The sequence below is a fragment of the Loa loa genome (genome assembly GCF_000183805.2).
Source record: "Loa loa unplaced genomic scaffold supercont3.478, whole genome shotgun sequence".
NCBI lineage: Eukaryota > Metazoa > Nematoda > Chromadorea > Rhabditida > Onchocercidae > Loa > Loa loa.
In genome coordinates this window covers 17397-27532 of record NW_018108658.1, presented here as the reverse complement: position 1 = coordinate 27532, position 10136 = coordinate 17397, and the positions used below count along the sequence as shown (strand labels likewise).

The 10136-nt window shown below is 23.2% G+C and overlaps 2 protein-coding genes across 2 annotated transcripts; one reads left to right on the top strand and one right to left on the bottom strand.

The window, feature by feature from the left end:
• Nucleotides 1-282: 282 nt before the first annotated feature.
• LOAG_09025 (hypothetical protein) lies at nt 283-3341 on the top strand (the record flags this gene model as incomplete). The annotated part of the gene is made up of 7 exons (XM_003144554.1): nt 283-444; nt 762-857; nt 1290-1463; nt 1971-2111; nt 2327-2416; nt 2603-2720; nt 2944-3341. The coding sequence occupies 7 exons, from the start codon at nt 283-285 to the stop codon at nt 3339-3341; spliced, it is 1179 nt and encodes a 392-aa protein (XP_003144602.1).
• Nucleotides 3342-6511: 3170 nt separating this feature from the next.
• Nucleotides 6512-9792, bottom strand: LOAG_09024 (hypothetical protein; the record flags this gene model as incomplete). Its single annotated transcript, XM_020447843.1, has 5 exons — nt 6512-6817; nt 7090-7289; nt 7863-8059; nt 8392-8610; nt 9650-9792. 5 exons carry the CDS (start codon nt 9790-9792, stop codon nt 6512-6514), a joined length of 1065 nt encoding a protein of 354 aa, XP_020301966.1.
• Nucleotides 9793-10136: the final 344 nt, after the last annotated feature.

The window sequence follows — 10136 nt, the reverse complement described above, 5'->3', positions numbered from 1 at the left end:
ACCACTTCCTTACGTAAATAATGATCAATGCACTTTTTTCTCTAATTTTCATATACAAATACAAATGTGCATGCATGCATGCATACATGCATGCATACCTTAATCTTTCATATTCTAACAATCAAAGTATAAGCTATCTATCATAAGAGTGTTTTTTTTTTCCTTCAGAAATTTGAAAACAATTTATTTACCGTAAAACATCTGTTTAACGTACGTGACCACTTAATTTCCTTACGTATGTCATCTTCAAGTATCATTCTAATTTTCATTATTTAATTAAGAATGGAATATCATCGTATGTGTATCATTGGTGGTGGTGGATATTTTGGACAACATATTGCTCAAGAATTACAAGAACAAGGCTTTCATACTGTAATATTAGACATTAGTTTTTGTGATATACCAATGGTGAAACTAAACGAATCACTCACAACTCGAATTACGGTTTGTATTTTGGAAATTTTTAATTCATTAAATAAATATATATAAATATCGATGATGAAAATTAAAATGATACTCTCTATTCATAGGACTGAAATTTTTTGAAATTTATTTTCAAACTATTGCATATTCTATTTTATATATACATTTGTACAAAATGTAAATTTTCAACTAAATGCTATTATGGTATAAAATTGAAATTAACATTTTAGTTCATTTAAATTTTTTGAAATTTCAAAGATTAATTTTTGAATTTAAAAAATTTTTTAAAAATCAATAAGAAAAAAATATATCTTCGTTATTGCATGTAATTTCTATAGGGTTCATTATTGGATATAAAAGTATTAGATCAAGCATTATACGGTTGCGTTGCATGTTTTCATATTGCCGCATACGGTATGAGTGGTGGCGCTTCTGTACGTTAAATTTCCTTCTTTATTTTTTATGTGAAATTGATGAGAAAAAAAAAGGATAAATCGTTTGATATTATTAAAATTTATATAATTTAGTTTTAATCTTAAAAAATGTTTCATTGTATAATTTCCATTAAATACTACTATTACGGTGTACGTGTTCATACTGTAGATGGTGTTAAATGAAAATATGCCATTTCAAATTTCTTCCTTAACATTTATCGTAATTTAGTTTAATTTATCCCAATTAAAATTCAAAGTTTGCACTTCTATTTTTTGCTGGTTTGAAATAGAAATTTGATGAATTGAAAAGTTTCAATTTTAAGTTTTAAATATGTATACGATTATTGCATCGAAATATTTCAAAAAAATTGTTAGATTAAATTGTAATTTATTCTAATGAAATTCATATTTGTAATAGATATGAAATTTAAGTTGGATAAAGAAATGGTATACTTAATTAATGTTACTGGCACTAAACAAGTATTAGAGCGTTGTCGTATCAATGGTGTACAAAGGTTTATTTTTGCAAGTTCTGTAGCTGTCATTTTTACCGATGAGGAGCTACAAGATGCTGATGAATTAACCCCATATCCACATCCATCTAAGGTCAATCGTTCTTGTTAACAGTTAATTTAAATCTGTAAAAGTTTAAAATTTTATAATTTCATGAAATGATTTATTAAAAAAATCAACATAAAATAAGCTTACTCATTTAAATTCTAAATTACTTTATATGGGTTAGATGCATCGATATTGTAGACTAATTAATCATAAATTATTTGCTCAAATATGTTTACTTTTCTAGCTAAGATAATCATCAATTTATAAAACAATTCCAGGTAATTTTGATTTCAATTTGAATTTGATACAAATTTGTAAAAAAAAAAAATGCAGAAATAGTTATTTCATAGGTAATCTTTCTCTTTTTTTTCTTCAAAGAATAAATATTTTAAATTTCATAGAAAAAAAAACCCCCCACTACATATTTCCTTATCATAATGTTTAAATTCAATGTTAAAATGAAATTAACGATAAATGTTAAGGATAAGAAATTAATTTATAATTATTTATACTTGGAAAAGATTATTTTGTAATTAATTACAAATATTGCAGTATTATTCATATTATGCAGCATCTAAAGCAGTAGCTGAAAAATATGTAGTAAATAGTAATTGTGATACATTGAAAACTTGTGCTCTCCGATATCGTGGAATATATGGTCCTGCAGAACCGCGAACTGTAAAAAGGACAGTGGTAAGTTTTTGTTGTTTTTTTTTTCTTTTGTCATATAATTTGAATTGTAATTAAATTTGAATATTTTTTTTCTTAAATTTAATCATCACATATGTTAAAATAATGCGAAATGATAATTTACATCGTTTTGGATTCATTCTTATTCAATTCTATTTATTTGCTTATAAATTTTTTGATTTCAAATTTTTTAATATTTTAAAAGTTTTTTCTTTTAGGATCTATGCAAACGTGGTTTAGTTCTTGCAACTTTTCATAAATTCCATGAATGTATGACGCAATACAGTGGAATTGGAAATAGTACTAGGGTAAGGCTATAATTTTAATTACTTGATGAATTTTAAATTAAATTAATTCAAATATTTATCTATTTGCTTTCGTTATTCCACTTTTTTTTATCTATCCGTATTATTTACTATCATTATCATCTGATATTTCTTCATATCCAACAAATATTCTTCTTAATTAATTGTTAATTAAAACATACATTTTAGGCGATGAGATTAGCTGAAGATGCTTTAAGAAGAGGTGTCGCATGTGGTAAAATATATAATATTGTTGATGGTGGTCCACCTGTTGGATCATTCAGTTTTTGGTTCCCGCTTATTCGAGGTAAACATTTTTTCCTAGCACTGTTTTTTTTTTTTTTTGTCACTAATTCAGAAATGATTTCTATCTAGAATTTATATTTATAACTGGTCTTAAAATCGGCTTTTTTTTTTCTCTTAAAACTGTAAAACTGATAAGTGATTGCATGTGATAAAAGTATATCAAAGTTTTTAAGAAAAAAAAATTCGTCATTTATTTATCATTTACATGTAAATTTTAATTTCAGCATTTAACAAACCGTTACCTATGTTCAAAATACCGTATACACTTGTAGTATACTTGGCTATATTATTCGAATATCTCTATCGCTATTTTGGTCTAGAACCATTATTTACCAGGCTTGAAGTGAATCTAGTATCAATTACCAATACTTATTCCATTAAACAAGCCCAACATGATCTCGGCTATAAACCAATTCAAAATCATGACCTTACCGAAGTGATACGTTATTATAAAATAGCCAAGAATAGCAACAATAGGAAAAAAGATAATAATAATATTGTAATTTCATCAATATCATCTGATAAGAAGCATTTAAATATTGTTCTTCTTAATCGTATCAGTTTCATTTTACTTATGTTAATTGTATTTCTTTTTTGGATTGCTAGTACATTATTTGTATAAATTGATATCAATCTTATTGCTTAATGTCATCATAAAAATCTATTCAAAATAATTACGAATGATTGCTTGACAAATAAGATTAGCAATTCTAACGCTATAAATAAATGACAATTAACTGGTATTTTTTTTTATGCTGATTAGCCGATAAGAATTTAATTTTTATTGAAATAAAATTAGCATAAATGCTGTGATAACGCAAAAATTATATCAATTAAATATTTGTAAAATTAATTTTTAGCTTAAATTGATTCAAATTACTATAATAAGATTGATTTAAATTGTAGAATAGGCAAAAAAAAGGTAAGTTATGTTAATTATATATTAATTCATATCATTTTTGATAATGAGATTTAGTATTAAAGGGAATGTGAATTAATTTGCTAAAACACATTTCAACTTTTAAGAACCTAAAAAATATTGTAGATTCTTTTTTGCTTTTTTTTTTCCTAGAAAGGATCTTTGAAAAAATGCTTAGAAAAAAAAACTTGAAAATATTTGATTCAATCATAACTAATTTCCATTCCTCACTTTTATGTCAACTCATGTCGCATTTTCTTCATTTTCTCTTTTCAAAATCTGAATTTGAATTAAATAATTCAGCTCTTTTAATTTCACAATAAGCACTACATTTATGTGCATATGCATCGCTCCTTTTGCTAATTGTTTTCTTTGAAAAAAAAAAAACCTGAATTTCCTAATATTCAAGTTTTTTAATTTAATTTTAAATTATACTTCTATATTTTTATCACCAAATTGAAACAAAATTTCATGTCTATCTCTCTCTCTTCTTTTTTTTTTTGTTCTGAAAAAAGAAAAGAATTTTGAGCAAAAGTTGATGCATTCTTGGTAATTATTATGTTATTTTTGACAATGAAACAGAATAACAAACGTGCAATTGGCAAATTAAAACATAAAAATAAATTTTTCTATTTTTTTTCTTTTAAATCAAAAAAAAATCGAACAATTGAAACATCTAAGAATTGAAATTAAAAAAGGAAAAATTGAATTATGTAATCTTTAAATAAGCAAAAAAATAGCTTACAATAGTTTATTAAAATTATTGTGCTATGGGAGTTAATGAATAATATTTTACCTTTTAAATAGTGAATGATTATTTGAAGTTAAAATGATGCTAGCTAATTCATTATGCCTTTTAATTAATTGATGAATAGGGCACATGAATTAATTTTGTTTATAGCAATTTTAATTTAAATATTTACATAGTTAAACAATTAAATTGAATGAAAAATATTCAAACATTACAATCTAGGCTAATCATTATCCTTTAATACAACAAAAAAAAAAAAAAAAAAAAAAAAGAAAGCATCATACAAATTAATGCATAAATTTAGTGAACAAGCAGTCAATCACTTCAATACTTTAAACAAATTGCTAATTTGATTGAAATATTTTTACTAACTTTAAAATTTTACAAAATGAAATTTTCAGAAAATTTTAAGATCGATTATATTTGAAATAGTAAAAGTTACAATAAAAAATGCAAAATTTTTTATAATTATTTGTAACTTTTTTTTTTTTGAATAATTTTAATGATGGAATAAAAATAAAAACGATGAAATATTTCTTTTTGAAAATAACAATTATACTAATTATATGTTATATCATTGTAAATAAATTATACATTCCCTTCAATTAATTTCTCCTCCATTTTAAATTTATTTTTTTTAATTAATTTCAAAATTTCATCTTATTTCATCATTTTCCCTTTATTTCTCATTTATTATTTAATTATAAAACAATAAAATTTAAAAATAAAATAAAAAAAAACATACATAAAAAAGACGAAAACTTTTTCGGGCAAAAAAGAAAAAAGAAATAGATGAATTAATATTTAAAATATGCAAAATATTTCAATGATCGTAGTACTAAATTTATATGATGTAAGGAAAGTAATTTTACCCGATCCCTTCACATATTTATGCTAAGATCGGGTATTTTACCCAAACAGTTTATGGGTAAAGAAAAGCTTCAGATAGCATAATTAAAATTCTCGTCAATGTTCAATTGCGGATACTATCTAGCGTTGCATTAAGCAGCATCATTAGCTATAAATTTATTGGTCGCAAAAAGTAATTCAATGTATATATTGATAGTAAGAGAAGTAGATGGCAATGTTAAGTGGATTGTTAACAGAATAGATTGACAATGTAACATTCTCTCATTATTTAATTTTCATTTTTAGTTTGAAATTTCTTTTTTCTTTTTAATTAAAAATTTTCACTATTTCTTTTTGAGAATGAATGACAGATTGATTTGATTTGATTTTTAAAAGTGAATTGAAATTGTTTATTTGCATTAAGATTAGATTGATTTAGCTATGACTAACTAGACTGATGTTAGCTGTTGTTTGATTTGAATGTAACAGATAACAGATAGATAGATCGATAGATAGATAGATAGAAAGAAAGATAGATTGATTGATTGAATGATAGATAAATGGATAGATAAAAGCTATTCTTTGACATATACTTTAGGTGATAGTTTAAACAAATGACCAACGTGTCAACAAATGACCATTATAAAGGTCATCTTGGTGAAGAAAACAATAATTTTTTTTCCCTTAACAAGAGCATCTTTTTTTCGCAATTAATTTATTAAAATAATATGATTGATTATCGAATAATTATTAAAAATTAAAATTTCAATTTTTGAAAGTTAAGAAAAAAAGCCAGAAAAAAGATAATTTGGAAAAAAAAATCCAAACTTTTTTTTTTTTGTGAAAATTTGCAATCTTTTTATTATATTTGTGTTAAATTTCTTCTTCACTTTTATATCAGTAATCATATCACTTCCATTCCTATCTATCCAAATCAATTTTATCAATAAAATGAAAAAAAGAAAGAGACAAACTAATTATTATGAATTACGATCAATGTAGAGGAGAAATTTGAGGAAAGTATCAAAAATAAATTTGATGTTTAAATTTCATTTGCTATAAGTTTAGCTATTAATAATGCCTTTCATTTCTCTTTTATTTTTCTCATTATAATCCCAAAGAATGTTTAAAATTTAAATGAAATTGAGCAAAATAAATGAGAGAATGTTATGAAACAATGGAAGGACTAGAATAATACAAAATACAATTGTAAAATGGAACAATTCACAAAACTTTAATATTATTTTTAAACAAATAAGCAATTTTTGTTCTATTATAATGGCATACTTTCAACTAATTCGCCTAATTTAATTTGTCGTTTATTCAAAATATGTCTATCACTATTATTATTCATATTTATGCTATTATTATTATTATTGTTATTATTATTATTATTGTTATTATTATTATTATCATTATTATTATCATTGCCATTAATGTCATCAATATTATTATTATTATTGTTATTACTCATTGCATGATCGCATTTTCCCATGGCCTGATTTTTCACATTTCGTAATTGACGTTCCACAAATTGTAAGTCAGCAAAAATTTGCGCATCACGTTGCCGCATATAGGCCTGAAATGAATGAATAATGCCTTGATACAAAACAAAAAAAAAGGAAAATATCAAATAATAAACAAATAAATGAATACTAAAATACTTAAATAATTAAACTGCATTAAGATATTGAGTACTTTACCCTATAAATTTTTTTTTCCACAGAAATATCTATTACTGTAGAAAAATTGATTAATATTAATAAGATGATTTAGATTACTGTGTATAATATTTAATTTAATAGCTAAAATGTTTACGTAATTAAATTAATTATGTGAAATTACAAGTACCATTTCACGTTTGAGATGATTGAAAACTTCATTCCAGGAACGAAAATCACCGGAAGATGTTTTTTGTGAATCATTGGAACTTATTGATCGTGACAAACCCGAATCATTATTCATTGTATCTTCAATTACCCTTACTGGTTTCATTATTAATGGTGCAGAATTAGAATCATGATTGGCAATAATGCAGGAATTTGTTGTATCTAAAATAAAATTCTATTTCAATAATTTAATTTATAAATTTTTTTTAAAATTATCACTTCCTGATAATTTTAAAATTATCAACAATTTTGTTTTATAAGACGAATAAAAAAAAAAAAAGGAAGAAAGAAAGAAGCAACATAATTAAGATGGGAAATAATTGAGTTGGAATATGAGAGAACTGAAAATTCCAGGAAAAATTTTACATCTAAGATCAAAGATTACTGTTTGTGTGTTTTAGAAAAAAAAAAACCCCCCTTTCCTTTTATTTGATTAATTCATTAATTGTTTAAAATTGTAAAGCTAATGACAAACGATAAATAATATGAATTGTCATTTTCTTTTCATTATACAACATTTACAAATGTAAAATACATTTAATGTTTCAATATATTATCAGAAATTTTTTTTTAATTTCATTTTGAATTTAAAATTTAAATTCCAACAAGTTTTAATTATTTGCAAAATTCATTTCTTTTTTGTGTCAAATTTTTTTGTCATTTTCTTTTTTCAAATTTTTATTCAAATTTTTTTTTAATTTTAAAGCGAAAAAAAAGATGCAAAATCTTACTTACTTGAATTGATAATATCATAATCATACTGATATGATGGCTCATCATCATCCGGTAATTCCAAGGAATAACTTGCATCAAAAAATGAATATTTTGATGATGATGATATTGATGTTGTTGGAATTTCGTTTTGTTCTATTACACTTGAAGCTAATACTTTTGAATGTAATCGACTAGGTAATGTTGCTGTATCATATATCCTGAAAATACTATCAGTATTTAAATCCGACAATTTCATTATATAATCCGGAAATGTAATTTTATTATACATTTAATTAAAAATTCAAAAAAAAATGAATTTTCAATTTGCATATAATAAATTTTGAATTTTCAAAAAATCTATTTTCTAAATAATCTTTCAAATAATTTATCATTATTTATCAGCTAATCATTCTTTTATCATTCATTTTCTGTCTCTTGCTAACTATTTCATATAATTTAAAATATTTTTATAAAGAAAAAAAAGAGCAAAAAAGAAGTGAGGAAAACAAATATATTAATATTATAAATTTTTTAAATATATTTAACTAACTTTTTGAAAAATTTCTTCGTTGCTTTGAACGGATTTAACAATCCATTACCGTTACCATTACCACTACTACTACTACTACTACCATTACCACCAGTGTTACTACCACTATTGCAACCTGAATGATTACTACTGTATCGAGTTGATACCATATTGCTGAGATTTTGCTTATACGGTGACAAACAAATTGAGAAATGATTATCGTTGCCAACACTATGAGATCTGCAAAAAACTATTAATATCATTTTGAAATGTAAATATCACTGATATGATTATTTGTGATAAGTAAATTGTTAATGTGAACATTCTGATAGCTAAAAGCAATGGAAAATTAATTTTGTTGTGATAAGCAATTTATTGTGATCTTATTTCAAATCAGAAATATAATAGAAAAGTATTAATGAAATAAACGAAAGATAAAAAGGAAGGAGGGAGGGAGAGAGAGAGGAGAGAGAGAGAGAGAAAGAAAGAGCATGTGTGATAAATTTTATCAGTATATTTGCATTGCTTTGTGAATATTTAAATTTTAATTTTAACATTTTCGATTTCATTTCATTTTAATAATAAAAATATATGCTTAATATAAGCAGTAATACTGTCAACTAAATTAGTTTGAAAATGGAAATAGAAATATAAATAAACTAAAGGAAATAATTTTTGTATAAATGTCATCACTGCGGAACTTAATTATTGTTGATCGTTGAACTTGATAAAAAATTTAATTATAAACTATTTTTGATCAATGATATCTAATATAGCCTATACTTTTCCATATTAATTAATTAATTTTTAGCAATTTTAATAACTTTAATTTATTTCAAATTTATTACTGATCCCAAAAATTAAATACAACATTTAAGATGCTGATAAATTGTCATAAAGTCATAATTATAAATTTTGCATATATTACTTATGTAAATTTTATATGTTTTACATGCAAAATATTTGCATATATATAGAATAAATTTTAAATTTCAGTTTCAGCGAACAGATAAAAATATTTTAAATTTAATTAATTTTAAAAAAAAAAGGGAAAGAACAAATAGAAATATTTCAAAATTAATAAATTTGTAGACAAAAAGAAAAAAACGAACAGAATCGTTTCAAAAAAAATTCGAAGAAAAAGAACAAATAGAAATATTTGAAATTTGATAAATTTTAAAAGAAAGAAAACAAATAGAAAATATTTTAAAATTAATTAATTTAACAGGTAATAAAATGAAATAAAGCAACATTCATAAATTTTAAATTTCAATCATACCTTTGATGTATTCTTTCTTCACTTCCGATAATTCGATCTTTTTTTCGTCGGCTTAACGAGCCATATGATCGATTTAAAATTTGATCATTATATTCAGTTGATTTTTTCTCATTTCGGTTGATTCTTTCTAAAAATTGAATCATCCAAATGATTTTCTCTTTTCTTCCTTCATTTTTTAACAATTTATTTGCTCATTTTTTATGCCTAAAAACTTTTTCCAAAATTTATTTAAATATTTGCGGACATATTTAAAATTATCATAATTAATTGATTTTTTATTTTTTTTTTAAGAAAATTTCTGGTCACATTGCTACAATTATTCAATTAACTGCTTCACTGTATGCAAATTATTAAGTAATCGAATAAATATAAATGAAATGGAAAAATAAAATAAAATAAATGAGCTATCAACAAAAAAAAGAAAAATTTCGAAATAGTAGTAATTGGAAATTGTCAACTTCATCGATGACCTAATAACCTAATTTTT